Source organism: Drosophila persimilis, unplaced genomic scaffold (assembly GCF_003286085.1).
Source record: "Drosophila persimilis strain 14011-0111.01,24,50 unplaced genomic scaffold, DperRS2 tig00003932-arrow-arrow-pilon, whole genome shotgun sequence".
In the NCBI taxonomy this organism is placed as follows: Eukaryota; Metazoa; Arthropoda; class Insecta; order Diptera; family Drosophilidae; genus Drosophila; species Drosophila persimilis.
The window spans coordinates 1-27,215 of record NW_020825705.1 but is presented as its reverse complement, the minus strand read 5'-3'; the positions used below and the strand labels follow the sequence as shown (position 1 = coordinate 27,215).

Below are 27,215 nucleotides of genomic sequence, written 5' to 3'. Positions count from 1 at the left end.
CAGTCCGTTCAAACACATTAAGTGTTTTACATAAAGTGAAGTGAAAAATGCCTCCCAAGACTAGTGGAAAGGCAGCCAAAAAGGCTGGAAAGGCTCAGAAGAACATCACCAAGAACGACAAGAAGAAGAAGCGCAAGAGGAAGGAGAGCTATGCCATCTATATTTACAAAGTTCTGAAGCAAGTCCATCCTGACACTGGTATTTCGTCGAAAGCGATGAGCATCATGAACAGCTTTGTAAATGACATCTTCGAGCGCATTGCTGCCGAGGCGTCTCGCTTGGCTCATTACAACAAGCGCTCAACCATCACCAGTCGGGAAATCCAAACGGCTGTGCGCCTGCTGCTGCCGGGAGAGCTGGCCAAGCACGCTGTTAGTGAGGGAACCAAGGCTGTCACCAAGTACACCAGCTCCAAGTAAATTGGTTTCGAACAAAACCCAAAAAGGCCCTTTTCAGGGCCACAAAATGTTCTTCCAAAGAAATTCCATTTTCAATATATAATTTCATCGATATGCAAGAAATATATGCACAATACAATAACAATTTTATTCAATTGCCGACCTCTGAGATACAGCGTCTGTGCGAACGGTTTTTCATACATATGTACGTATTTGATTCGGTTCGGGAAAAATGCATTCCGAATAACTCTTTGAATAACGTTTGAACTGGATGCTAAATATACAATATATCTATAGCATACTCGTATGTATGCAAGACAAGGCTCGATAATTTGTATCTCTTTTGAATATAGTTTTGTAGCCCTGAAAAGGGCTTGTTTAAATCAATTTCAGACGGATACATCTAAAATTTCGAATGCGACCTTGTACACCAACGTGTACAGTTTCACACTTTACTTTTTGGCCGCCGTCGTCTTGGCTTTCGGCTTCTTTACAGTGGCGGGAGCTGCTGGCTTCTTCGTTGTCTTCTTGGGCTTGACAGATGCCGCTGCAGCTACAGCCTTTGCTTTTGGCTTTGGCTTTGGTTTTGCTGGGCTCGACTTGGCCTTTGTCGCTGTTGGCTTCGCCTTCACGGTTCCAGTTTTCTTCGCATCCTTAGCCTTTGCCTTCTCAGTTTTCTTCTTCTCGGCGGTCTTCTTGGTGGCGACTGACTTCTTCACCTTTAGTTTCTTGTCACCGGCAGCGGCTGCTTTTTTAGGGCTTGCTGTCTTCTTGGTTGCCGCCGACGACGATGACGCCACCTTCTTACTTTTAACTTTCTTCTCGACAGATGCAACCTTTGGCTTAGGCTCCTTTTTGGCGGAAGCCGACAGCTTAAACGAACCAGATGCACCCTTTCCCTTTGTTTGGATCAGCTTTCCATTGGCAACGGCCGACTTCAAGTACTTCTTGATAAATGGGGCCAGTTTCTGGGCATCGCATTTGTATTCGGCAGTAATATATTTCTTGATTGCCAAAAGCGATGAGCCGCCACGTTCCTTCAAGCTCTTAATCGAAGCGTCAACCATTTGCTGAGTTGGGGGATGCGATGGTGGAGCTGTGGGCTTCTTTGCCTTTGCAGTAGCAGCAGCGGATCCAGATGCCTTTTTGGCGGCCACCTTCTTCTCCGCTGGTACTGGTGGAGCAGCCACTGGAGACGCGGATGTTGCAACTGCAGAATCAGACATTATTCTTTACAAAATTACACTTTTCAATGAAAAAACGCCGTTGTGGACCTGGGCTATGGTCCCTCGTTCGAATGAGAAGCGAGTAGAAGGGTAGTACGAAGATGATTTTAGCATTGGTGATTTGTTTGTTAGAAGTTTCATTGAACGTCTGGCTTATTTTTGCTTTTCTATATATAACTATTAAATAATTGAAATATATTTTCATTGATTCATATTGTTAAATATTTCAAATATTACTGTAAATCATTTATTTTGTGAATATCGTCCATCATCGATTTTTAATAATTGTGCAAACTTTGACAACTAGTTATCCAACTCTTATATTTTGGATTCAATGATATTAATAAATAACAATGCTGGCTCATTTTGATAAACTTTTTTTTTAAACATAAAATTTGATTAATTTACTTTAAGAGACAATAAACATATATTCACATATCGTTTAGTATGGTATTTTAAAATCGTTTTGAAGATAACCCTATTAGGTACAAAAAGACCACTTTCTGGATATGTTCAACATTGAATTTAGGGGTCAAAAAATATAAATGCTTAAAAATATATTGTTTAAAACCATTTTTCTTAAGGAAATGAACACGATTTTCAATTTTATATTATTTCTGATCCATTTTTGCCAATATTTACCCATAAATAACATACTTTCTTACCCACATAGCACTACAAATTAAGTTCATCTCAAAGTAAAAATCGAAAAAATAAATTTTACGTAAATTTTATTGTCTATACCAATTTATACGAATCTTAAAAACATATTTCATTTACTTTTGTTGAAGATTTTCATATATTTTAATTTATAACGACCAATTATTGCATACTAGCATACAGTAGAAGATTCGAAAAATATCAAATGCAATTTATTGGTCATTGGAAAAATCTAAAATTGCGTTAAAAGGGTTTGTATTCTATTCTAGTTCCACAGGTCTATCTGTTTGTTTCTGATAGGTTTATCACCTCGCAACAAAAATATATTTTTCTTTCCCAAATACATAGAAATTATATGTGTCGCCGCAATTTAACCGTACACAAATGTTGTGAAAAATGAAAAACCAGAAGATGTCAAAACATTCGTCTAACTATACATTTAATACGGATCGTATACGGTATTCTCCCAATCCAATTCTGTTTTGTATCTAAACCAACGCTCTAGCACAAAGCAAAGACAAAATTACAAATATTTTATTTGGGAAAAATAGTACGAGTATGCAGAAATAAAAAATCTCATTGAAAATTATTTTGTGGTCCTGAAAAGGACCGATTTGTATGAAATTTATATGCGCCTGACGAAGAAATATCAACTTAAGCACGCTCGCCACGGATACGTCTGGCCAGTTGGATGTCCTTGGGCATGATTGTGACACGCTTGGCATGGATGGCGCACAAGTTGGTATCTTCGAAGAGGCCGACCAGATAGGCTTCGCTAGCTTCCTGGAGTGCCATTACTGCCGAGCTCTGGAAACGCAAGTCAGTTTTGAAATCCTGAGCGATTTCACGAACCAAACGCTGGAAAGGCAGTTTGCGGATCAGCAGCTCGGTACTCTTCTGGTAGCGACGGATTTCACGGAGGGCAACAGTGCCGGGGCGATAGCGATGAGGTTTCTTCACGCCTCCGGTTGCTGGAGCACTTTTACGTGCGGCCTTGGTAGCCAGTTGTTTGCGCGGCGCCTTGCCACCAGTCGATTTACGAGCAGTCTGCTTGGTACGAGCCATTTTCACTATTCACTTTCAAAGTCTGAATTTGTAATAATCGATCGCGCATCCCGCCACTTACTTATAAAGCATTCTTCTGGTGGAGGGTTGAAACGAGAGAGTTGCCGAAGCATGCTATTTCATTTCACGAGCGAGATGCACATATCATTCGGACTCACTCGTGTTTTGATGGTGTTTTGTATAAATACAAGCGATACAAAATGTGGATGGCATTCGTTCTTCGTGTCGTAAAGTGAAACAACATAGTGAAAGAAAATGACTGGTCGTGGTAAAGGTGGCAAAGGCTTGGGAAAGGGAGGCGCTAAGCGTCATCGCAAGGTTCTTCGTGATAACATCCAGGGTATCACGAAGCCCGCTATCCGCCGTTTAGCTCGTCGTGGCGGTGTAAAACGTATCTCGGGACTCATCTACGAGGAAACTCGTGGAGTGCTGAAAGTGTTTTTGGAAAACGTTATCCGTGATGCCGTCACCTACACCGAACATGCCAAGAGGAAGACAGTCACAGCCATGGATGTTGTGTATGCTCTGAAGAGACAAGGCCGCACGCTGTACGGTTTCGGCGGTTAAGAAAATCTGTATAGTCTGCAGTTCAAAAGTAACCATAAATTAAACAATCGGTCCTTTTCAGGACCACAAAATAATCTAGAAGAGAGACATATTTTCAAAATCATGAATCGTACTTGATAATAGTGAAGTAAAAGCAGAATAATGAAAGAAAAAATTAATTGATTGTCGAGTCATTGATTGCAATACGCAATTCCCATCTACTATGTACATACATATGTATGTGCGCTGCATATAGTGTTTTTCTTTCTTTCAGTCTAAAAGTTCAGCCATCTTTCCAAGATGGGAACTTTTTGATCGAAAGTATTCTCGTAGATAAACTTGGGTAGGTAGGTAAAATTTGGGTTCTTTCTTGGCAAGCAAACATTGAATTTCATCCGTTGTTCAGATGCGTCGGACGCAACTGTACTTTCTTTTAGGCCCTGTACCAAAAAAACACAAATATGTGCATTTTATTTCAACTGATAATAATGAATGATAATAAATTATGAAAATTCTCTTAATTCTTTTGACATAGTTTGGTCGTCCTGAAAAGGACGTTTTGGTTTATATATTGTACAAGAATGTAAATTGTTTTTGCTATTGGAACATTTATGCCTTCTTCTCGGTCTTCTTGGGCAGCAGAACGGCCTGGATGTTGGGCAACACACCACCCTGAGCAATGGTGACGCCTGAGAGCAGTTTGTTCAACTCCTCATCGTTGCGGATGGCCAGCTGCAGATGGCGAGGGATAATTCTCGTCTTCTTGTTATCACGGGCAGCATTGCCAGCCAACTCGAGAACTTCAGCGGCCAAGTATTCCATCACGGCAGCCAGGTAAACGGGAGCGCCGGCACCGACACGCTCGGCATAGTTGCCCTTGCGAAGTAGACGATGAATACGACCAACAGGGAACTGAAGACCAGCACGGTTCGACCGAGACTTTGCCTTTCCCTTCACTTTGCCACCTTTACCACGACCAGACATGTTAATAGATTCCTTTGCTTTTTCACTGTTCACACACGAATGTTGTCCAACGCCACAGAACGCCATATTTATACCTTTTCCGACTGCATGAGCGCTCAACCAAGGGGTGGGTTTTCGCCCGCTACGAAATGTATGTTAAACCTGAACAGACTACTCGAATAAAACTATAAGCTTCTGAGCCCAGTCCGTTCAAACACATTAAGTGTTTTACATAAAGTGAAGTGAAAAATGCCTCCCAAGACTAGTGGAAAGGCAGCCAAAAAGGCTGGAAAGGCTCAGAAGAACATCACCAAGAACGACAAGAAGAAGAAGCGCAAGAGGAAGGAGAGCTATGCCATCTATATTTACAAAGTTCTGAAGCAAGTCCATCCTGACACTGGTATTTCGTCGAAAGCGATGAGCATCATGAACAGCTTTGTAAATGACATCTTCGAGCGCATTGCTGCCGAGGCGTCTCGCTTGGCTCATTACAACAAGCGCTCAACCATCACCAGTCGGGAAATCCAAACGGCTGTGCGCCTGCTGCTGCCGGGAGAGCTGGCCAAGCACGCTGTTAGTGAGGGAACCAAGGCTGTCACCAAGTACACCAGCTCCAAGTAAATTGGTTTCGAACAAAACCCAAAAAGGCCCTTTTCAGGGCCACAAAATGTTCTTCCAAAGAAATTCCATTTTCAATATATAATTTCATCGATATGCAAGAAATATATGCACAATACAATAACAATTTTATTCAATTGCCGACCTCTGAGATACAGCGTCTGTGTGAACGGTTTTTCATACATATGTACGTATTTGATTCGGTTCGGGAAAAATTCATTCCGAATAACTCTTTGAATAACGTTTGAACTGGATGCTAAATATACAATATATCTGTAGCATACTCGTATGTATGCAAGACAAGGCTCGATAATTTGTATCTCTTTTGAATATAGTTTTGTAGCCCTGAAAAGGGCTTGTTTAAATCAATTTCAGACGGATACATCTAAAATTTCGAATGCGACCTTGTACACCAACGTGTACAGTTTCACACTTTACTTTTTGGCCGCCGTCGTCTTGGCTTTCGGCTTCTTTACAGTGGCGGGAGCTGCTGGCTTCTTCGTTGTCTTCTTGGGCTTGACAGATGCCGCTGCAGCTACAGCCTTTGCTTTTGGCTTTGGCTTTGGTTTTGCTGGGCTCGACTTGGCCTTTGTCGCTGTTGGCTTCGCCTTCACGGTTCCAGTTTTCTTCGCATCCTTAGCCTTTGCCTTCTCAGTTTTCTTCTTCTCGGCGGTCTTCTTGGTGGCGACTGACTTCTTCACCTTTAGTTTCTTGTCACCGGCAGCGGCTGCTTTTTTAGGGCTTGCTGTCTTCTTGGTTGCCGCCGACGACGATGACGCCACCTTCTTACTTTTAACTTTCTTCTCGACAGATGCAACCTTTGGCTTAGGCTCCTTTTTGGCGGAAGCCGACAGCTTAAACGAACCAGATGCACCCTTTCCCTTTGTTTGGATCAGCTTTCCATTGGCAACGGCCGACTTCAAGTACTTCTTGATAAATGGGGCCAGTTTCTGGGCATCGCATTTGTATTCGGCAGTAATATATTTCTTGATTGCCAAAAGCGATGAGCCGCCACGTTCCTTCAAGCTCTTAATCGAAGCGTCAACCATTTGCTGAGTTGGGGGATGCGATGGTGGAGCTGTGGGCTTCTTTGCCTTTGCAGTAGCAGCAGCGGATCCAGATGCCTTTTTGGCGGCCACCTTCTTCTCCGCTGGTACTGGTGGAGCAGCCACTGGAGACGCGGATGTTGCAACTGCAGAATCAGACATTATTCTTTACAAAATTACACTTTTCAATGAAAAAACGCCGTTGTGGACCTGGGCTATGGTCCCTCGTTCGAATGAGAAGCGAGTAGAAGGGTAGTACGAAGATGATTTTAGCATTGGTGATTTGTTTGTTAGAAGTTTCATTGAACGTCTGGCTTATATTTGCTTTTCTATATATAACTATTAAATAATTGAAATATATTTTCATTGATTCATATTGTTAAATATTTCAAATATTACTGTAAATCATTTATTTTGTGAATATCGTCCATCATCGATTTTTAATAATTGTGCAAACTTTGACAACTAGTTATCCAACTCTTATATTTTGGATTCAATGATATTAATAAATAACAATGCTGGCTCATTTTGATAAACTTTTTTTTTAAACATAAAATTTGATTAATTTACTTTAAGAGACAATAAACATATATTCACATATCGTTTAGTATGGTATTTTAAAATCGTTTTGAAGATAACCCTATTAGGTACAAAAAGACCACTTTCTGGATATGTTCAACATTGAATTTAGGGGTCAAAAAATATAAATGCTTAAAAATATATTGTTTAAAACCATTTTTCTTAAGGAAATGAACACGATTTTCAATTTTATATTATTTCTGATCCATTTTTGCCAATATTTACCCATAAATAACATACTTTCTTACCCACATAGCACTACAAATTAAGTTCATCTCAAAGTAAAAATCGAAAAAATAAATTTTACGTAAATTTTATTGTCTATACCAATTTATACGAATCTTAAGAACATATTTCATTTACTTTTGTTGAAGATTTTCATATATTTTCATTTATAACGACCAATTATTGCATACTAGTATACCAGTAGTAGATTCGAAAAATATCAAATGCAATTTATTGGTCATTGGAAAAATCTAAAATTGCGTTAAAAGGGTTTGTATTCTATTCTAGTTCCACAGGTCTATCTGTTTGTTTCTGATAGGTTTATCACCTCGCAACAAAAATATATTTTTCTTTCCCAAATACATAGAAATTATATGTGTCGCCGCAATTTAACCCTACACAAATGTTGTCCGCCTTTTAGAATTCTTACAATCAGCAAAATTCTTGAATGAAAAACCAGAAGATGTCAAAACATTCGTCTAACTATACATTTAATACGGATCGTATACGGTATTCTCCCAATCCAATTCTGTTTTGTATCTAAACCAACGCTCTAGCACAAAGCAAAGACAAAATTACAAATATTTTATTTGGGAAAAATAGTACGAGTATGCAGAAATAAAAAATCTCATTGAAAATTATTTTGTGGTCCTGAAAAGGACCGATTTGTATGAAATTTATATGCGCCTGACGAAGAAATATCAACTTAAGCACGCTCGCCACGGATACGTCTGGCCAGTTGGATGTCCTTGGGCATGATTGTGACACGCTTGGCATGGATGGCGCACAAGTTGGTATCTTCGAAGAGGCCGACCAGATAGGCTTCGCTAGCTTCCTGGAGTGCCATTACTGCCGAGCTCTGGAAACGCAAGTCAGTTTTGAAATCCTGAGCGATTTCACGAACCAAACGCTGGAAAGGCAGTTTGCGGATCAGCAGCTCGGTACTCTTCTGGTAGCGACGGATTTCACGGAGGGCAACAGTGCCGGGGCGATAGCGATGAGGTTTCTTCACGCCTCCGGTTGCTGGAGCACTTTTACGTGCGGCCTTGGTAGCCAGTTGTTTGCGCGGCGCCTTGCCACCAGTCGATTTACGAGCAGTCTGCTTGGTACGAGCCATTTTCACTATTCACTTTCAAAGTCTGAATTTGTAATAATCGATCGCGCATCCCGCCACTTACTTATAAAGCATTCTTCTGGTGGAGGGTTGAAACGAGAGAGTTGCCGAAGCATGCTATTTCATTTCACGAGCGAGATGCACATATCATTCGGACTCACTCGTGTTTTGATGGTGTTTTGTATAAATACAAGCGATACAAAATGTGGATGGCATTCGTTCTTCGTGTCGTAAAGTGAAACAACATAGTGAAAGAAAATGACTGGTCGTGGTAAAGGTGGCAAAGGCTTGGGAAAGGGAGGCGCTAAGCGTCATCGCAAGGTTCTTCGTGATAACATCCAGGGTATCACGAAGCCCGCTATCCGCCGTTTAGCTCGTCGTGGCGGTGTAAAACGTATCTCGGGACTCATCTACGAGGAAACTCGTGGAGTGCTGAAAGTGTTTTTGGAAAACGTTATCCGTGATGCCGTCACCTACACCGAACATGCCAAGAGGAAGACAGTCACAGCCATGGATGTTGTGTATGCTCTGAAGAGACAAGGCCGCACGCTGTACGGTTTCGGCGGTTAAGAAAATCTGTATAGTCTGCAGTTCAAAAGTAACCATAAATTAAACAATCGGTCCTTTTCAGGACCACAAAATAATCTAGAAGAGAGACATATTTTCAAAATCATGAATCGTACTTGATAATAGTGAAGTAAAAGCAGAATAATGAAAGAAAAAATTAATTGATTGTCGAGTCATTGATTGCAATACGCAATTCCCATCTACTATGTACATACATACAGTGGCGCCGAAAAAAATAGCACCAGTAGGGACGACCGTCTTTATTCCTTCAAAACAAGACCACTGTCCAACATTTTCTGGACTTTACTGCAATATAATGTAGCTTTATATGTCTCCTCTCTGAGAGGATTGTTCTTCATCTCTCAATTCTAACGGTTCTTATAACATTAGGCAATTTTGCGAAAGGAGAGCGAAATAGAGCACCAACAAAAATAGCACCAGTAACTGTTTTAAGTAAAAGCTTCTACTTTTCGGAGCTTCTTAATATTTTAAGTTCTTGATTGAATTAAAAATCGGTGGCTTTAGGTGATTGTGACAAGAAAGTTACAAAATTTAAGTAGTTATGGGTCTTGGAAAGCACTAAAGTGAAGAAAAAAGCCAAAGGATCAAAACTTTCATTTCAGAAGGCAGGACCTATGCTAAGGTGGGGCAAATTGTCGGTTGTTCAAAAGAAATGATTAGCAATGCTTTTAAATATGTTTCCAACAAGAATCACGTGCAAGAAAGGCCGCGATATCCCCATTTCTGCTAAAACTACTGGTTCGTGAGAGCAAGGAGGACCCATTTAAGTCGGCCACAGAGCTAAAGCAAGGATCTTAAAAAATCGTCAAGTACCAGGAAAGTTAGATCTTGTATACAAGAACGTAAAATGGGTACTCGTAGTACGAGGAAAATTTCACTTTTCACGGAAAGGCATAGGGCAAAAAAAAGTTTGGTATGCAAAATAGCACTGAGGTTGGGCCAACGAAAATGGAGAAACATCCTGTGGTCCGACTAAAGCCAAAATTTATTTTTTGGTGTAAAAGGGTCTTGTTCTTGTGTGAAACGACTACCGAATGCAGAATACAACCCCCTGACTCACATGTAAATTCATTAGACATAGAAAAGCAAGAAAAATCGTATGGGCATGATTTTCGTACTAGGCAGGTGACCCAATATATGGCACAACCCCATTATGGATCAACATGTCTATGTCAATACCAAAGAAACAGTGATTCTGCTTTATGCAGAATACGAAATAGACTTGTTTTGTGTCTTCCAGCAGGAAAATGACCCAAAACGATCTAGAAAGAGAGCTCGAAAGTGGTTCGAGCACAATTCACTTAGTGCAATAGATTGGCCTGTTCAGTCTCCAGACTTGAACCCCATTGCTAATGTTTTGGGTCAAGCTAAAAAATATGTTTCTAATGCGGAATCAAAGAACATTAAATATGTTTGGGGTATTCTGCATGGTTCGTGGATCAATATCCCAAGGAAAAGATGCGAAAATGAGGTGAGCTTTAATGCCAATATGCTGAGCTGCTGTTGTTGCTGTCAAAGGTTTTACAACAAAACGCCAACCTTTGAATACAACTAAAGTAACATTTTTTACAAAAAAATTTGGAAAGTTTCCTTGTATTTTATAGTTTTTCGATTTCCTTGTAAATTGGTGCTATTTTTGTTGGTGCCCAAATTTCTGATAAAATTCTTCTCTTTTCAAATTTTTTCATTTGGAGCTTGCAAATCATACCAGTGCTCTGGGATTCGATAAATTATACCTTAAAGTTTACATATTAGTCTTAACAACGTTCATTAGAACCATTGTTTAAGCTAAATCCGTCAATATAGAAACATTAGTCCCCTGGTGCTATTTTTTTCGGCGCAGCTGTATGTATGTGCGCTGCATATAGTGTTTTTCTTTCTTTCAGTCTAAAAGTTCAGCCATCTTTCCAAGATGGGAACTTTTTGATCGAAAGTATTCTCGTAGATAAACTTGGGTAGGTAGGTAAAATTTGGGTTCTTTCTTGGCAAGCAAACATTGAATTTCATCCGTTGTTCAGATGCGTCGGACGCAACTGTACTTTCTTTTAGGCCCTGTACCAAAAAAACACAAATATGTGCATTTTATTTCAACTGATAATAATGAATGATAATAAATTATGAAAATTCTCTTAATTCTTTTGACATAGTTTGGTCGTCCTGAAAAGGACGTTTTGGTTTATATATTGTACAAGAATGTAAATTGTTTTTGCTATTGGAACATTTATGCCTTCTTCTCGGTCTTCTTGGGCAGCAGAACGGCCTGGATGTTGGGCAACACACCACCCTGAGCAATGGTGACGCCTGAGAGCAGTTTGTTCAACTCCTCATCGTTGCGGATGGCCAGCTGCAGATGGCGAGGGATAATTCTCGTCTTCTTGTTATCACGGGCAGCATTGCCAGCCAACTCGAGAACTTCAGCGGCCAAGTATTCCATCACGGCAGCCAGGTAAACGGGAGCGCCGGCACCGACACGCTCGGCATAGTTGCCCTTGCGAAGTAGACGATGAATACGACCAACAGGGAACTGAAGACCAGCACGGTTCGACCGAGACTTTGCCTTTCCCTTCACTTTGCCACCTTTACCACGACCAGACATGTTAATAGATTCCTTTGCTTTTTCACTGTTCACACACGAATGTTGTCCAACGCCACAGAACGCCATATTTATACCTTTTCCGACTGCATGAGCGCTCAACCAAGGGGTGGGTTTTCGCCCGCTACGAAATGTATGTTAAACCTGAACAGACTACTCGAATAAAACTATAAGATTCTGAGCCCAGTCCGTTCAAACACATTAAGTGTTTTACATAAAGTGAAGTGAAAAATGCCTCCCAAGACTAGTGGAAAGGCAGCCAAAAAGGCTGGAAAGGCTCAGAAGAACATCACCAAGAACGACAAGAAGAAGAAGCGCAAGAGGAAGGAGAGCTATGCCATCTATATTTACAAAGTTCTGAAGCAAGTCCATCCTGACACTGGTATTTCGTCGAAAGCGATGAGCATCATGAACAGCTTTGTAAATGACATCTTCGAGCGCATTGCTGCCGAGGCGTCTCGCTTGGCTCATTACAACAAGCGCTCAACCATCACCAGTCGGGAAATCCAAACGGCTGTGCGCCTGCTGCTGCCGGGAGAGCTGGCCAAGCACGCTGTTAGTGAGGGAACCAAGGCTGTCACCAAGTACACCAGCTCCAAGTAAATTGGTTTCGAACAAAACCCAAAAAGGCCCTTTTCAGGGCCACAAAATGTTCTTCCAAAGAAATTCCATTTTCAATATATAATTTCATCGATATGCAAGAAATATATGCACAATACAATAACAATTTTATTCAATTGCCGACCTCTGAGATACAGCGTCTGTGTGAACGGTTTTTCATACATATGTACGTATTTGATTCGGTTCGGGAAAAATTCATTCCGAATAACTCTTTGAATAACGTTTGAACTGGATGCTAAATATACAATATATCTGTAGCATACTCGTATGTATGCAAGACAAGGCTCGATAATTTGTATCTCTTTTGAATATAGTTTTGTAGCCCTGAAAAGGGCTTGTTTAAATCAATTTCAGACGGATACATCTAAAATTTCGAATGCGACCTTGTACACCAACGTGTACAGTTTCACACTTTACTTTTTGGCCGCCGTCGTCTTGGCTTTCGGCTTCTTTACAGTGGCGGGAGCTGCTGGCTTCTTCGTTGTCTTCTTGGGCTTGACAGATGCCGCTGCAGCTACAGCCTTTGCTTTTGGCTTTGGCTTTGGTTTTGCTGGGCTCGACTTGGCCTTTGTCGCTGTTGGCTTCGCCTTCACGGTTCCAGTTTTCTTCGCATCCTTAGCCTTTGCCTTCTCAGTTTTCTTCTTCTCGGCGGTCTTCTTGGTGGCGACTGACTTCTTCACCTTTAGTTTCTTGTCACCGGCAGCGGCTGCTTTTTTAGGGCTTGCTGTCTTCTTGGTTGCCGCCGACGACGATGACGCCACCTTCTTACTTTTAACTTTCTTCTCGACAGATGCAACCTTTGGCTTAGGCTCCTTTTTGGCGGAAGCCGACAGCTTAAACGAACCAGATGCACCCTTTCCCTTTGTTTGGATCAGCTTTCCATTGGCAACGGCCGACTTCAAGTACTTCTTGATAAATGGGGCCAGTTTCTGGGCATCGCATTTGTATTCGGCAGTAATATATTTCTTGATTGCCAAAAGCGATGAGCCGCCACGTTCCTTCAAGCTCTTAATCGAAGCGTCAACCATTTGCTGAGTTGGGGGATGCGATGGTGGAGCTGTGGGCTTCTTTGCCTTTGCAGTAGCAGCAGCGGATCCAGATGCCTTTTTGGCGGCCACCTTCTTCTCCGCTGGTACTGGTGGAGCAGCCACTGGAGACGCGGATGTTGCAACTGCAGAATCAGACATTATTCTTTACAAAATTACACTTTTCAATGAAAAAACGCCGTTGTGGACCTGGGCTATGGTCCCTCGTTCGAATGAGAAGCGAGTAGAAGGGTAGTACGAAGATGATTTTAGCATTGGTGATTTGTTTGTTAGAAGTTTCATTGAACGTCTGGCTTATATTTGCTTTTCTATATATAACTATTAAATAATTGAAATATATTTTCATTGATTCATATTGTTAAATATTTCAAATATTACTGTAAATCATTTATTTTGTGAATATCGTCCATCATCGATTTTTAATAATTGTGCAAACTTTGACAACTAGTTATCCAACTCTTATATTTTGGATTCAATGATATTAATAAATAACAATGCTGGCTCATTTTGATAAACTTTTTTTTTAAACATAAAATTTGATTAATTTACTTTAAGAGACAATAAACATATATTCACATATCGTTTAGTATGGTATTTTAAAATCGTTTTGAAGATAACCCTATTAGGTACAAAAAGACCACTTTCTGGATATGTTCAACATTGAATTTAGGGGTCAAAAAATATAAATGCTTAAAAATATATTGTTTAAAACCATTTTTCTTAAGGAAATGAACACGATTTTCAATTTTATATTATTTCTGATCCATTTTTGCCAATATTTACCCATAAATAACATACTTTCTTACCCACATAGCACTACAAATTAAGTTCATCTCAAAGTAAAAATCGAAAAAATAAATTTTACGTAAATTTTATTGTCTATACCAATTTATACGAATCTTAAGAACATATTTCATTTACTTTTGTTGAAGATTTTCATATATTTTCATTTATAACGACCAATTATTGCATACTAGTATACCAGTAGTAGATTCGAAAAATATCAAATGCAATTTATTGGTCATTGGAAAAATCTAAAATTGCGTTAAAAGGGTTTGTATTCTATTCTAGTTCCACAGGTCTATCTGTTTGTTTCTGATAGGTTTATCACCTCGCAACAAAAATATATTTTTCTTTCCCAAATACATAGAAATTATATGTGTCGCCGCAATTTAACCCTACACAAATGTTGTCCGCCTTTTAGAATTCTTACAATCAGCAAAATTCTTGAATGAAAAACCAGAAGATGTCAAAACATTCGTCTAACTATACATTTAATACGGATCGTATACGGTATTCTCCCAATCCAATTCTGTTTTGTATCTAAACCAACGCTCTAGCACAAAGCAAAGACAAAATTACAAATATTTTATTTGGGAAAAATAGTACGAGTATGCAGAAATAAAAAATCTCATTGAAAATTATTTTGTGGTCCTGAAAAGGACCGATTTGTATGAAATTTATATGCGCCTGACGAAGAAATATCAACTTAAGCACGCTCGCCACGGATACGTCTGGCCAGTTGGATGTCCTTGGGCATGATTGTGACACGCTTGGCATGGATGGCGCACAAGTTGGTATCTTCGAAGAGGCCGACCAGATAGGCTTCGCTAGCTTCCTGGAGTGCCATTACTGCCGAGCTCTGGAAACGCAAGTCAGTTTTGAAATCCTGAGCGATTTCACGAACCAAACGCTGGAAAGGCAGTTTGCGGATCAGCAGCTCGGTACTCTTCTGGTAGCGACGGATTTCACGGAGGGCAACAGTGCCGGGGCGATAGCGATGAGGTTTCTTCACGCCTCCGGTTGCTGGAGCACTTTTACGTGCGGCCTTGGTAGCCAGTTGTTTGCGCGGCGCCTTGCCACCAGTCGATTTACGAGCAGTCTGCTTGGTACGAGCCATTTTCACTATTCACTTTCAAAGTCTGAATTTGTAATAATCGATCGCGTTTTTTTTTTTTTTTTAGCGTTTATTTATTGTCATATTTCATATTACAGTAGCACAGCTTCTGCTTAGGTATATAGTGATACATGAGTGACAAGTTCAAGCTTACTTTATCTTATGTGTGTGTAATTTTACCCTGCGCTTTAAGCTTATCCGGGTGCTAGTCTTTTGGTTACTATTATATTAGAGATCTTATCTTTAGTTTAGGTTATGTTATAGTTAATATCTAGTGGTTTAGTGTTTTCCAGGAAAAAATGGTTAAGTTAAAAACCTGGATAAAGTTTACTTTTGATTTGGTTTAGATCTTATGGGCTAATTTATGTGCTAAGCTTATTCTATTCTTATTTTACTGGGTAAAGGAGGGTGGAGTGGAGGGGAGTATTTACAGTATTTACAGTTGGACGGGGGAGTGGCTTATTGACTGGTATTGAATACCAGACCGTCGGCGTGACTTAGAGATCGATGTCTTCTGTGGTGGAAGATGAGGTTTTCGTCTTCGTCATAGATAATGCCCATTTCCATTAGATGGGTTAAATGATGGGCGGTAAGGAACTCAGTGTGGTAGTTTGCGGGTATTTCCGTTTGTATCGTATTATCTCTTTCGACCAGCTTCTCCAGTATTTGGAACATGAGTCTGTCTATCCTTGTTGTTTTTGTTAATTTATAAAGTCGCTTGTTCGGTATGTAGTGGCCCGTCAATGCGTCTCTGCTTTGAGTGCCGATTGATTTGCGAAGTATTTTTCTTTCGAACCGGCGCAGCTCTTCCATCTCGATAGTCTTTATGTTCATCCACGCTACATAGCCGTACATAAGAACTGGTTGTATTAGTTTTTTGTAGGCTAGAGCGCAGATTCTGGTGATGTGACTGATGTTCCCTTGATTGGTGGATATTGGTTTGTATATGTGCTGGATCTTGTGGATCATTGCACACGCTTTCCTTCGGGCATTTGCTGTGTGTGTCTTGAAGTTCAGTTTTTCGTCGTAGACAACACCGAGGTACTTGAACTGCTTTTCGTATTTAATTGCCAGTCTATCGTAGATGAATAGACTGGGCTGGAATCTCCTCGCATTCCTGTACAGGTAGCCCAATCGTGGGCCCTTAAGGATTGAGCTGGTGCATTTGCTTGCGTTGAGTTTGAGATGCCATTTGGTGAAGTAGTGGCACAGTATGTTCAGGTACCCGTTTAGCTCTCTTTCAGCGATGGCCATTGAACCGGAAGATGCCAGTAGCAGGATATCATCGGCGTAGATTAGTGCTTTAATTTGTGTGGTTGAGCCGGTAGGGACTTGGTAATCGGGCATGTCTGCCAGGTAGATGTTGTAGAGGATGGGTGCCAGCAGTGAACCTTGTGGAACCCCTGCTGGGATCGACCTTATAAGGGACAGATCCGAGTCTTCTGGGCTGCTAACTTGAAATGAGCGGTTTGTTAAATAATTATGGACTATTTTTGTTATGTCTGGGGTGAAATTTAATTGGGTCATCTTGTAAATGAGTCCGCTGGTCCAGACTGTGTCGAAAGCCTTCTCAAAGTCCAGAGCACAGGCTATTGTAGCACGTTTGTGGGATAAATTCTCAAAGATGAAATCATTTGCTGCGATGAACGCATGGTTGGTTGATGATTTCGCTCTGAAGCCATACTGAGTATCTTTCAACGTGCTATGTGAGTCCATGTGCTTCTGTATTTGTTGCATTATTATTTTCTCCAGCAGCAGACTTATTGCAGATAGTAGAGCAATAGGCCTGTAGGCTCGGAGGCTGTGCGGATTTAGTCCAGGTTTGTGAATGGCGATGATTCTGCTGTTCTTCCATTCGGAAGGGAAGTATCCTAAGTTTAGGCAGTGGTTAAATAGTGTTGCTAAATGTTTTAGCATTGGCATATTGCAGTGTTTCATCAGAAAGTTGCTGGTGCCGTCCGGTCCCATGGTCTTCTTTGAGTTTTTTATTTTCAGTATTTCAAAGAGCTCTTCGGCGTTTGTGAATCCGCATTCATGGGACTCGGGCCAGTTACCATCTGCTGTTCTGGAAATATTGAATGTAGTTTTGTATGAGTTTAGTGTTGTGGATGAGGTTTGGGCTATTGTTTCATTGATGGCGATTGTGTGTGCCCTGAGGACAGGGTCTGAGTCGGTGATGTTTTCATTTTGGCTATGGACTCTTTCGAAGGACCACGCCAGGGCATTAATTTTGTGAAAAGTGGAAGTTATATTTTGGGAGGTGCTAAGGTTTAGGTCTATGTCTATTAGAGCTGCTTCCACGTTGGTCAAATGTAGGTCATGAGCTAGTTGTTCTTTTGGTGGGGTGTTTGGATTGAGTGTTTGGAGTGATTTCTGGCTAATTTTACTTGGGTTAATTTTGCGTAGTTTTTGGTCTATTGTTTTCAGTTCTGCGATTTCTATGTGACAGTTTATTTGTATGTCCAGTTCTTTTATAGTGTCTTTGATTTGGTTGCGTTGGTTGGGTGTAAGGGTGGATAGGCGGCGGAAAAGCATGCGTCTAAGTTTTCGTTTTTTTTTGATTAGGTTTAGGCAGTGGGTGCTAAGTCGGGTGAACGGATTGTTTGGGTTAGTCGGGTTTATGGTTATTTTTGGGATTGCCTCATCAGAATCAAGGGCTTTGGCTATTGCATTTGTTAGAGTATGCACGTGGTTATCTATGTCAGCTGTGTTTAAGTTTTGGGTGTTTGGGATGTGTCTTAGGTTCTGTAAAATTATTGTGTTCCAGTGGATCGGGTCTATTTTATGAAAATTGTGTATCGATTTTGGTGGGTTGTAGTTTAGTCGGTTCCGTCCTAGATTTATGTTTATGGTTATTCCAAAGTGGTCTGATGGGAAGTCTTTGATGATTTTGCAGCCGTAGGTAAATGTTGAGTAGTCTATTGGGGTTGAGGATGATGTTAGGAAAAAATCTATTGAGGAGTCTCCTGTCTGGTTGGGACGTGTGGGTTCTTGGGTTGGGTGGAGAATTAGGAATGGTTGGTCTGCCAGCCACCGCTCTAAGCTAATTCCTGACGTGTTGATGTGTTCTGGACGGTACGTGGGCCTATTCCAGGCTGGGTGTTTCGCGTTCAAATCACATCCGATTACGAATTGCTCATGATCCTCTATTTGAGCTAGCGAGTGCATTAGAATGTCCAAGTCTGAGCTTAGTAAAGGATGCTGGGGGCGTAGGTAGAGTGAGATTGCAATTAATCCAGTTCTTATATTGCGTCTGTTTGTATAGGAAATCTGCACTGCCACAGCCTCGATGTATTGCATTTGGTCGATTTTCACTCGTTCGTAACTGAGTCCATTTCTCACGCAGATGGCTACTGCTGTTCCAGGGCTTCTTGTGCTGTTCTGCGTGGATTCTAAGCTTGCTACATGTTGCCTCACGAATTGGTAGTTGGTTAATCCGGCTGAGTGCGTACTTCTCAGATTGTGCTCAGCGAGTAGCATCAGATCTGGCCTGTGTTTGTTTAGATGTTCGTTAAGTTCATTTCGCCTACGCCGTTGAACGATGCCATTGACGTTTTGGAACATGATTTTTACTGGCATTTAGTTGAGCGCGATTTGGATCAGGAAGTCCAGAATCAATTGCTGTTTTCCCTTTTTATCCGAGCTGGAGTTTGGGTATTTCTTAATTAGGGATTGCATGATGTCGAAGCAGGTAAGCAAATCTTTTCCAAATGCATCCACAGAGTCCCCGTTGAGTTGTTCAAATGAAAAACCGGCGTTTTCTTCTGCGGTGTTTGCCTGTTTCTTTTCTTGGCGTGCTCTCGGGTTTTCCTTCACTTGTGTAGGTATCGGCTTGCTTTTGGCTGCTGAGGCGTAGCTTCGTCCCTTTTCAATTCGGCTTTGTAGCTGGACAGTTGCAGCTGCAGTTGCGATGGACTTGTTTGTTTTTTTTTGGGTGTGGTTTCGCCTTTCGGTCATTTTTTTGATGTACTCAATTCGTACTGGGCAGATTTTAGCATTGGCCGTATGATTTCCAGAGCAGTTCACGCATTGGGTTTTTTGTGTGGTATCTTCTTGGCCGTCTTCCTTTTTCTTTAAGGTGCATTGCCCTGGAGCATGTGTTTTTGTGCATTTGACACAGCGGAATGCCATTTTGCAGTTGCTGGCAACATGGCAGAACCGTTGGCAATTGTGACATTGCTTAATTGCGTTTGGGTGCGGCTTGAAACCCTCGATGTTAATTCGGCAGTTGAGGAGTGTTGTTACTTTAAATATTTCGTTTATTTTTTCAGTTTTCTCCACTTGAACCATCCACATCTTTTCCTTGTAAGGCTTTACTGACAGGATGTTTAGCTCAGGCACGGCCTCAACTAGTGCTGTCTTGACCTCATCAGAATCGTACACTTCAAGTGGTAGTTTCCTTAAGATCACTGTGTGTGGCTTAACTTGCTTAGGCGTGAAGCTATAGTACAACACTTTGTTTTTGTTCAACAACTCTTTGGTTAGGTTGAAATCTGCCAATGTGAAGACCTTTACATGTATCACGTTTTTGTTTAGGATGTTGAGAGTAAATTTCTTTGATGATTCCTTCAGGAGTGTTGTTAGGGCTTTGGCGTTTTGCTGGTACGTTACTATGACCGGTAGACCTTTTTCGTTATTGCCATTTTTGGTGGGTATCACGGTCTTTTTCGGTATACGAATTGGCTTAGGTGGTGCTTTGGATGTGGATGTGGGTAGTTTGGGAAATTCCTTATTTTGAACATCCTCCGGTATGGTTTGTTGGGGTTTTGTGTTAAGAATTTGTTTGCTTGCACTAGCTTTTTTTGATTTTTTGGGTGTAGTCGGTGCACCTTCACTTTCCTTCACATCCTCAGGTTTCGTTTTTTTGGGTTTTGGTGTTGTTTTTGGCGTCGCGTTTACGGCTTCGATGTATTTTTTGTATTTAATGTGCTCAGCACGTAGAAAATTGAGTTCTTCCATGATGGAATCCATCTCATCGCGGTCCATTATTACGGTATCTTGTTCCGTTTCGCAATCACTTATTAGATCACTTTCGCAATCACTGTCAGAGGTTGATAATTCTGCTCTGGTCCTTTTTACGTTATCGTATTCAGCTTCCATTGCCTCGTCAACGAGCCTAACATCGTCACTGATTGCCGAATGTGCTGCCATTTTGTTCGCTTTTTCCACACTGCAGCCTCCTTTCTCCGGCATATCACATATGTAGAGGCACTCTGCTTCTAGCAGTATATTGGTTTTAGTTGCACAATGTCTGCTCACTATTTTTAAAAAGTTCAGATTTTAGAGGTGCAATATATGCGATTTTCTGACTTGTTACACTTTGATCACGTCAATTCACTTAGTCCTTTTAGTCCTTCACTTCACTTTACTTCACTTGGCCACCTTTACCACGACCAGGCACTGTTTTCTTTATCACTGTTCACACTTGGTACGAGCCATTTTCACTATTCACTTTCAAAGTCTGAATTTGTAATAATCGATCGCGCATCCCGCCACTTACTTATAAAGCATTCTTCTGGTGGAGGGTTGAAACGAGAGAGTTGCCGAAGCATGCTATTTCATTTCACGAGCGAGATGCACATATCATTCGGACTCACTCGTGTTTTGATGGTGTTTTGTATAAATACAAGCGATACAAAATGTGGATGGCATTCGTTCTTCGTGTCGTAAAGTGAAACAACATAGTGAAAGAAAATGACTGGTCGTGGTAAAGGTGGCAAAGGCTTGGGAAAGGGAGGCGCTAAGCGTCATCGCAAGGTTCTTCGTGATAACATCCAGGGTATCACGAAGCCCGCTATCCGCCGTTTAGCTCGTCGTGGCGGTGTAAAACGTATCTCGGGACTCATCTACGAGGAAACTCGTGGAGTGCTGAAAGTGTTTTTGGAAAACGTTATCCGTGATGCCGTCACCTACACCGAACATGCCAAGAGGAAGACAGTCACAGCCATGGATGTTGTGTATGCTCTGAAGAGACAAGGCCGCACGCTGTACGGTTTCGGCGGTTAAGAAAATCTGTATAGTCTGCAGTTCAAAAGTAACCATAAATTAAACAATCGGTCCTTTTCAGGACCACAAAATAATCTAGAAGAGAGACATATTTTCAAAATCATGAATCGTACTTGATAATAGTGAAGTAAAAGCAGAATAATGAAAGAAAAAATTAATTGATTGTCGAGTCATTGATTGCAATACGCAATTCCCATCTACTATGTACATACATATGTATGTGCGCTGCATATAGTGTTTTTCTTTCTTTCAGTCTAAAAGTTCAGCCATCTTTCCAAGATGGGAACTTTTTGATCGAAAGTATTCTCGTAGATAAACTTGGGTAGGTAGGTAAAATTTGGGTTCTTTCTTGGCAAGCAAACATTGAATTTCATCCGTTGTTCAGATGAGTCGGACGCAACTGTACTTTCTTTTAGGCCCTGTACCAAAAAAACACAAATATGTGCATTTTATTTCAACTGATAATAATGAATGATAATAAATTATGAAAATTCTCTTAATTCTTTTGTCATAGTTTGGTCGTCCTGAAAAGGACGTTTTGGTTTATATATTGTACAAGAATGTAAATTGTTTTTCCTATTGGAACATTTATGCCTTCTTCTCAGTCTTCTTGGGCAGCAGAACGGCCTGGATGTTGGGCAACACACCACCCTGAGCAATGGTGACGCCTGAGAGCAGTTTGTTCAACTCCTCATCGTTGCGGATGGCCAGCTGCAGATGGCGAGGGATAATTCTCGTCTTCTTGTTATCACGGGCAGCATTGCCAGCCAACTCGAGAACTTCAGCGGCCAAGTATTCCATCACGGCAGCCAGGTAAACGGGAGCGCCGGCACCGACACGCTCGGCATAGTTGCCCTTGCGAAGTAGACGATGAATACGACCAACAGGGAACTGAAGACCAGCACGGTTCGACCGAGACTTTGCCTTTCCCTTCACTTTGCCACCTTTACCACGACCAGACATGTTAATAGATTCCTTTGCTTTTTCACTGTTCACACACGAATGTTGTCAAACGCCACAGAACGCCATATTTATACCTTTTCCGACTGCATGAGCGCTCAACCAAGGGGTGGGTTTTCGCCCGCTACGAAATGTATGTTAAACCTGAACAGACTACTCGAATAAAACTATAAGCTTCTGAGCCCAGTCCGTTCAAACACATTAAGTGTTTTACATAAAGTGAAGTGAAAAATGCCTCCCAAGACTAGTGGAAAGGCAGCCAAAAAGGCTGGAAAGGCTCAGAAGAACATCACCAAGAACGACAAGAAGAAGAAGCGCAAGAGGAAGGAGAGCTATGCCATCTATATTTACAAAGTTCTGAAGCAAGTCCATCCTGACACTGGTATTTCGTCGAAAGCGATGAGCATCATGAACAGCTTTGTAAATGACATCTTCGAGCGCATTGCTGCCGAGGCGTCTCGCTTGGCTCATTACAACAAGCGCTCAACCATCACCAGTCGGGAAATCCAAACGGCTGTGCGCCTGCTGCTGCCGGGAGAGCTGGCCAAGCACGCTGTTAGTGAGGGAACCAAGGCTGTCACCAAGTACACCAGCTCCAAGTAAATTGGTTTCGAACAAACCCAAAAAGGCCCTTTTCAGGGCCACAAAATGTTCTTCCAAAGAAATTCCATTTTCAATATATAATTTCATCGATATGCAAGAAATATATGCACAATACAATAACAATTTTATTCAATTGCCGACCTCTGAGATACAGCGTCTGTGCGAACGGTTTTTCATACATATGTACGTATTTGATTCGGTTCGGGAAAAATGCATTCCGAATAACTCTTTGAATAACGTTTGAACTGGATGCTAAATATACAATATATCTATAGCATACTCGTATGTATGCAAGACAAGGCTCGATAATTTGTATCTCTTTTGAATATAGTTTTGTAGCCCTGAAAAGGGCTTGTTTAAATCAATTTCAGACGGATACATCTAAAATTTCGAATGCGACCTTGTACACCAACGTGTACAGTTTCACACTTTACTTTTTGGCCGCCGTCGTCTTGGCTTTCGGCTTCTTTACAGTGGCGGGAGCTGCTGGCTTCTTCGTTGTCTTCTTGGGCTTGACAGATGCCGCTGCAGCTACAGCCTTTGCTTTTGGCTTTGGCTTTGGTTTTGCTGGGCTCGACTTGGCCTTTGTCGCTGTTGGCTTCGCCTTCACGGTTCCAGTTTTCTTCGCATCCTTAGCCTTTGCCTTCTCAGTTTTCTTCTTCTCGGCGGTCTTCTTGGTGGCGACTGACTTCTTCACCTTTAGTTTCTTGTCACCGGCAGCGGCTGCTTTTTTAGGGCTTGCTGTCTTCTTGGTTGCCGCCGACGACGATGACGCCACCTTCTTACTTTTAACTTTCTTCTCGACAGATGCAACCTTTGGCTTAGGCTCCTTTTTGGCGGAAGCCGACAGCTTAAACGAACCAGATGCACCCTTTCCCTTTGTTTGGATCAGCTTTCCATTGGCAACGGCCGACTTCAAGTACTTCTTGATAAATGGGGCCAGTTTCTGGGCATCGCATTTGTATTCGGCAAGTAATATATTTCTTGATTGCCAAAAGCGATGAGCCGCCACGTTCCTTCAAGCTCTTAATCGAAGCGTCAACCATTTGCTGAGTTGGGGGATGCGATGGTGGAGCTGTGGGCTTCTTTGCCTTTGCAGTAGCAGCAGCGGATCCAGATGCCTTTTTGGCGGCCACCTTCTTCTCCGCTGGTACTGGTGGAGCAGCCACTGGAGACGCGGATGTTGCAACTGCAGAATCAGACATTATTCTTTACAAAATTACACTTTTCAATGAAAAAACGCCGTTGTGGACCTGGGCTATGGTCCCTCGTTCGAATGAGAAGCGAGTAGAAGGGTAGTACGAAGATGATTTTAGCATTGGTGATTTGTTTGTTAGAAGTTTCATTGAACGTCTGGCTTATATTTGCTTTTCTATATATAACTATTAAATAATTGAAATATATTTTCATTGATTCATATTGTTAAATATTTCAAATATTACTGTAAATCATTTATTTTGTGAATATCGTCCATCATCGATTTTTAATAATTGTGCAAACTTTGACAACTAGTTATCCAACTCTTATATTTTGGATTCAATGATATTAATAAATAACAATGCTGGCTCATTTTGATAAACTTTTTTTTTAAACATAAAATTTGATTAATTTACTTTAAGAGACAATAAACATATATTCACATATCGTTTAGTATGGTATTTTAAAATCGTTTTGAAGATAACCCTATTAGGTACAAAAAGACCACTTTCTGGATATGTTCAACATTGAATTTAGGGGTCAAAAAATATAAATGCTTAAAAATATATTGTTTAAAACCATTTTTCTTAAGGAAATGAACACGATTTTCAATTTTATATTATTTCTGATCCATTTTTTGCCAATATTTACCCATAAATAACATACTTTCTTACCCACATAGCACTACAAATTAAGTTCATCTCAAAGTAAAAATCGAAAAAATAAATTTTACGTAAATTTTATTGTCTATACCAATTTATACGAATCTTAAGAACATATTTCATTTACTTTTGTTGAAGATTTTCATATATTTTCATTTATAACGACCAATTATTGCATACTAGTATACCAGTAGTAGATTCGAAAAATATCAAATGCAATTTATTGGTCATTGGAAAAATCTAAAATTGCGTTAAAAGGGTTTGTATTCTATTCTAGTTCCACAGGTCTATCTGTTTGTTTCTGATAGGTTTATCACCTCGCAACAAAAATATATTTTTCTTTCCCAAATACATAGAAATTATATGTGTCGCCGCAATTTAACCCTACACAAATGTTGTCCGCCTTTTAGAATTCTTACAATCAGCAAAATTCTTGAATGAAAAACCAGAAGATGTCAAAACATTCGTCTAACTATACATTTAATACGGATCGTATACGGTATTCTCCCAATCCAATTCTGTTTTGTATCTAAACCAACGCTCTAGCACAAAGCAAAGACAAAATTACAAATATTTTATTTGGGAAAAATAGTACGAGTATGCAGAAATAAAAAATCTCATTGAAAATTATTTTGTGGTCCTGAAAAGGACCGATTTGTATGAAATTTATATGCGCCTGACGAAGAAATATCAACTTAAGCACGCTCGCCACGGATACGTCTGGCCAGTTGGATGTCCTTGGGCATGATTGTGACACGCTTGGCATGGATGGCGCACAAGTTGGTATCTTCGAAGAGGCCGACCAGATAGGCTTCGCTAGCTTCTGGAGTGCCATTACTGCCGAGCTCTGGAAACGCAAGTCAGTTTTGAAATCCTGAGCGATTTCACGAACCAAACGCTGGAAAGGCAGTTTGCGGATCAGCAGCTCGGTACTCTTCTGGTAGCGACGGATTTCACGGAGGGCAACAGTGCCGGGGCGATAGCGATGAGGTTTCTTCACGCCTCCGGTTGCTGGAGCACTTTTACGTGCGGCCTTGGTAGCCAGTTGTTTGCGCGGCGCCTTGCCACCAGTCGATTTACGAGCAGTCTGCTTGGTACGAGCCATTTTCACTATTCACTTTCAAAGTCTGAATTTGTAATAATCGATCGCGTTTTTTTTTTTTTTTTAGCGTTTATTTATTGTCATATTTCATATTACAGTAGCACAGCTTCTGCTTAGGTATATAGTGATACATGAGTGACAAGTTCAAGCTTACTTTATCTTATGTGTGTGTAATTTTACCCTGCGCTTTTAAGCTTATCCGGGTGCTAGTCTTTTGGTTACTATTATATTAGAGATCTTATCTTTAGTTTAGGTTATGTTTATAGTTAATATCTAGTGGTTTAGTGTTTTCCAGGAAAAAATGGTTAAGTTAAAAACCTGGATAAAGTTTACTTTTGATTTGGTTTAGATCTTATGGGCTAATTTATGTGCTAAGCTTATTCTATTCTTATTTTACTGGGTAAAGGAGGGTGGAGTGGAGGGGAGTATTTACAGTATTTACAGTTGGACGGGGGAGTGGCTTATTGACTGGTATTGAATACCAGACCGTCGGCGTGACTTAGAGATCGATGTCTTCTGTGGTGGAAGATGAGGTTTTCGTCTTCGTCATAGATAATGCCCATTTCCATTAGATGGGTAAATGATGGGCGGGTAAGGAACTCAGTGTGGTAGTTTGCGGGTATTCCGTTTGTATCGTATTATCTATTTCGACCAGCTTCTCCAGTATTTGGAACATGAGTCTGTCTATCCTTGTGTTTTTGTTAATTTATAAAGTCGCTTGTTCGGTATGTTAGTGGCCGTCAATGCGTCTCTGCTTTGAGTGCCGATTGATTTGCGAAGTATTTTTCTTTCGAACCGGCGCAGCTCTTCCATCTCGATAGTCCTTTATGTTCATCCCACGCTACATAGCCGTACATAAGAACTGGTTGTATTAGTTTTTTGTAGGCTAGAGCGCAGATTCTGGTGATGTGACTGATGTTCCCTTGATTGGTGGATATTGGTTGTATATGTGCTGGATCTTGTGGATCATTGCACACGCTTTCCTTCGGGCATTTGCTGTGTGTGTCTTGAAGTTCAGTTTTTCGTCGTAGACAACACCGAGGTACTTGAACTGCTTTTCGTATTTAATTGCCAGTCTATCGTAGATGAATAGACTGGGCTGGAATCTCCTCGCATTCCTGTACAGGTAGCCCAATCGTGGGCCCTTAAGGATTGAGCTGGTGCATTTGCTTGCGTGAGTTGAGATGCCATTTGGTGAAGTAGTGGCACAGTATGTTCAGGTACCCGTTTAGCTCTCTTTCAGCGATGGCCATTGAACCGGAAGATGCCAGTAGCAGGATATCATCGGCGTAGATTAGTGCTTTAATTTGTGTGGTTGAGCCGGTAGGGACTTGGTAATCGGGCATGTCTGCCAGGTAGATGTTGTAGAGGATGGGTGCCAGCAGTGAACCTTGTGGAACCCCTGCTGGGATCGACCTTATAAGGGACAGATCCGAGTCTTCTGGGCTGCTAACTTGAAATGAGCGGTTTGTTAAATAATTATGGACTTATTTTGTTATG

General features: G+C 41.0%; 14 protein-coding genes and 1 pseudogene across 14 annotated transcripts; 7 read left to right on the top strand and 8 right to left on the bottom strand.

Annotated features, from left to right (window-relative positions):
- The first annotated feature begins 36 nt into the window (after positions 1-36).
- On the top strand, positions 37-457 carry LOC113567249 (histone H2B). Its single transcript, XM_026994418.1, has one exon. The coding sequence runs from the start codon at positions 48-50 to the stop codon at positions 417-419; it is 372 nt and encodes a 123-aa protein (XP_026850219.1). The 5' UTR covers positions 37-47; the 3' UTR covers positions 420-457.
- A 303-nt stretch (positions 458-760) lies between these two features.
- On the bottom strand, positions 761-1,635 carry LOC113567243 (histone H1-like). The gene has a single exon (XM_026994413.1). It carries the CDS (start codon positions 1,622-1,624, stop codon positions 851-853), a length of 774 nt encoding a protein of 257 aa, XP_026850214.1. The 5' UTR covers positions 1,625-1,635; the 3' UTR covers positions 761-850.
- Positions 1,636-2,881: 1,246 nt separating this feature from the next.
- Positions 2,882-8,455, bottom strand: LOC6587647. Its single transcript, XM_026994404.1, has 4 exons — positions 8,035-8,455; positions 6,170-6,668; positions 4,564-4,904; positions 2,882-3,354 (listed from the first exon to the last, which is right to left on the bottom strand). The coding sequence occupies exons 1-4, from the start codon at positions 8,441-8,443 to the stop codon at positions 2,939-2,941; spliced, it is 1,665 nt and encodes a 554-aa protein (XP_026850205.1). The 5' UTR covers positions 8,444-8,455; the 3' UTR covers positions 2,882-2,938.
- LOC6587263 (histone H4) lies at positions 3,575-3,979 on the top strand. The gene has a single exon (XM_002013082.2). The coding sequence runs from the start codon at positions 3,605-3,607 to the stop codon at positions 3,914-3,916; it is 312 nt and encodes a 103-aa protein (XP_002013118.1). The 5' UTR covers positions 3,575-3,604; the 3' UTR covers positions 3,917-3,979.
- Positions 4,441-4,904, bottom strand: LOC6587643 (histone H2A). The gene has a single exon (XM_002013081.2). It carries the CDS (start codon positions 4,877-4,879, stop codon positions 4,505-4,507), a length of 375 nt encoding a protein of 124 aa, XP_002013117.1. The 5' UTR covers positions 4,880-4,904; the 3' UTR covers positions 4,441-4,504.
- Positions 5,097-5,517, top strand: LOC6587632 (histone H2B). The gene has a single exon (XM_002013080.2). It carries the CDS (start codon positions 5,108-5,110, stop codon positions 5,477-5,479), a length of 372 nt encoding a protein of 123 aa, XP_002013116.1. The 5' UTR covers positions 5,097-5,107; the 3' UTR covers positions 5,480-5,517.
- On the bottom strand, positions 5,821-6,695 carry LOC113567242 (histone H1-like). Its single transcript, XM_026994411.1, has one exon. The coding sequence runs from the start codon at positions 6,682-6,684 to the stop codon at positions 5,911-5,913; it is 774 nt and encodes a 257-aa protein (XP_026850212.1). The 5' UTR covers positions 6,685-6,695; the 3' UTR covers positions 5,821-5,910.
- A 213-nt stretch (positions 8,456-8,668) lies between the features above and the next one.
- On the top strand, positions 8,669-9,073 carry LOC113567250 (histone H4). Its single transcript, XM_026994419.1, has one exon. The coding sequence runs from the start codon at positions 8,699-8,701 to the stop codon at positions 9,008-9,010; it is 312 nt and encodes a 103-aa protein (XP_026850220.1). The 5' UTR covers positions 8,669-8,698; the 3' UTR covers positions 9,011-9,073.
- Positions 9,074-11,185: 2,112 nt separating this feature from the next.
- On the bottom strand, positions 11,186-11,649 carry LOC113567246 (histone H2A). Its single transcript, XM_026994415.1, has one exon. It carries the CDS (start codon positions 11,622-11,624, stop codon positions 11,250-11,252), a length of 375 nt encoding a protein of 124 aa, XP_026850216.1. The 5' UTR covers positions 11,625-11,649; the 3' UTR covers positions 11,186-11,249.
- Positions 11,650-11,841: 192 nt separating this feature from the next.
- LOC113567248 (histone H2B) lies at positions 11,842-12,262 on the top strand. The gene has a single exon (XM_026994417.1). It carries the CDS (start codon positions 11,853-11,855, stop codon positions 12,222-12,224), a length of 372 nt encoding a protein of 123 aa, XP_026850218.1. The 5' UTR covers positions 11,842-11,852; the 3' UTR covers positions 12,225-12,262.
- A 303-nt stretch (positions 12,263-12,565) lies between these two features.
- Positions 12,566-13,440, bottom strand: LOC113567241 (histone H1-like). Its single transcript, XM_026994410.1, has one exon. It carries the CDS (start codon positions 13,427-13,429, stop codon positions 12,656-12,658), a length of 774 nt encoding a protein of 257 aa, XP_026850211.1. The 5' UTR covers positions 13,430-13,440; the 3' UTR covers positions 12,566-12,655.
- Positions 13,441-20,849: 7,409 nt separating this feature from the next.
- Positions 20,850-21,254, top strand: LOC113567251 (histone H4). Its single transcript, XM_026994420.1, has one exon. The coding sequence runs from the start codon at positions 20,880-20,882 to the stop codon at positions 21,189-21,191; it is 312 nt and encodes a 103-aa protein (XP_026850221.1). The 5' UTR covers positions 20,850-20,879; the 3' UTR covers positions 21,192-21,254.
- Positions 21,255-21,716: 462 nt separating this feature from the next.
- Positions 21,717-22,180, bottom strand: LOC113567247 (histone H2A). The gene has a single exon (XM_026994416.1). The coding sequence runs from the start codon at positions 22,152-22,154 to the stop codon at positions 21,780-21,782; it is 375 nt and encodes a 124-aa protein (XP_026850217.1). The 5' UTR covers positions 22,155-22,180; the 3' UTR covers positions 21,717-21,779.
- A 191-nt stretch (positions 22,181-22,371) lies between these two features.
- Positions 22,372-22,761, top strand: LOC6587619 (histone H2B). The gene has a single exon (XM_002013101.2). The coding sequence runs from the start codon at positions 22,383-22,385 to the stop codon at positions 22,752-22,754; it is 372 nt and encodes a 123-aa protein (XP_002013137.1). The 5' UTR covers positions 22,372-22,382; the 3' UTR covers positions 22,755-22,761.
- A 333-nt stretch (positions 22,762-23,094) lies between these two features.
- Positions 23,095-23,970, bottom strand: LOC113567244 (annotated as a pseudogene).
- Positions 23,971-27,215: the final 3,245 nt, after the last annotated feature.

Excerpts from the sequence above, each read along its gene's own strand:
- LOC113567248 (XM_026994417.1), top strand. The coding sequence starts at position 11,853 with ATGCCTCCCAAGACTAGTGGAAAGGCAGCCAAAAAGGCTGGAAAGGCT.
- LOC113567249 (XM_026994418.1), top strand. The coding sequence starts at position 48 with ATGCCTCCCAAGACTAGTGGAAAGGCAGCCAAAAAGGCTGGAAAGGCT.
- LOC113567243 (XM_026994413.1), bottom strand. The coding sequence starts at position 1,624 with ATGTCTGATTCTGCAGTTGCAACATCCGCGTCTCCAGTGGCTGCTCCA.
- LOC113567241 (XM_026994410.1), bottom strand. The coding sequence starts at position 13,429 with ATGTCTGATTCTGCAGTTGCAACATCCGCGTCTCCAGTGGCTGCTCCA.
- LOC6587632 (XM_002013080.2), top strand. The coding sequence starts at position 5,108 with ATGCCTCCCAAGACTAGTGGAAAGGCAGCCAAAAAGGCTGGAAAGGCT.
- LOC6587643 (XM_002013081.2), bottom strand. The coding sequence starts at position 4,879 with ATGTCTGGTCGTGGTAAAGGTGGCAAAGTGAAGGGAAAGGCAAAGTCT.
- LOC6587647 (XM_026994404.1), bottom strand. The coding sequence starts at position 8,443 with ATGGCTCGTACCAAGCAGACTGCTCGTAAATCGACTGGTGGCAAGGCG. Across the intron at positions 6,669-8,034 it reads TATCCGTGGCGAGCGTGCTT|TTGCAACATCCGCGTCTCCA; the intron begins AAGTTGATATTT and ends CTGATTCTGCAG. Across the intron at positions 3,355-4,563 it reads CGTCACCATTGCTCAGGGTG|TGAAAATGGCTCGTACCAAG; the intron begins GTGTGTTGCCCA and ends GAAAGTGAATAG.
- LOC113567246 (XM_026994415.1), bottom strand. The coding sequence starts at position 11,624 with ATGTCTGGTCGTGGTAAAGGTGGCAAAGTGAAGGGAAAGGCAAAGTCT.
- LOC113567250 (XM_026994419.1), top strand. The coding sequence starts at position 8,699 with ATGACTGGTCGTGGTAAAGGTGGCAAAGGCTTGGGAAAGGGAGGCGCT.
- LOC113567251 (XM_026994420.1), top strand. The coding sequence starts at position 20,880 with ATGACTGGTCGTGGTAAAGGTGGCAAAGGCTTGGGAAAGGGAGGCGCT.
- LOC113567242 (XM_026994411.1), bottom strand. The coding sequence starts at position 6,684 with ATGTCTGATTCTGCAGTTGCAACATCCGCGTCTCCAGTGGCTGCTCCA.
- LOC6587619 (XM_002013101.2), top strand. The coding sequence starts at position 22,383 with ATGCCTCCCAAGACTAGTGGAAAGGCAGCCAAAAAGGCTGGAAAGGCT.
- LOC113567247 (XM_026994416.1), bottom strand. The coding sequence starts at position 22,154 with ATGTCTGGTCGTGGTAAAGGTGGCAAAGTGAAGGGAAAGGCAAAGTCT.
- LOC6587263 (XM_002013082.2), top strand. The coding sequence starts at position 3,605 with ATGACTGGTCGTGGTAAAGGTGGCAAAGGCTTGGGAAAGGGAGGCGCT.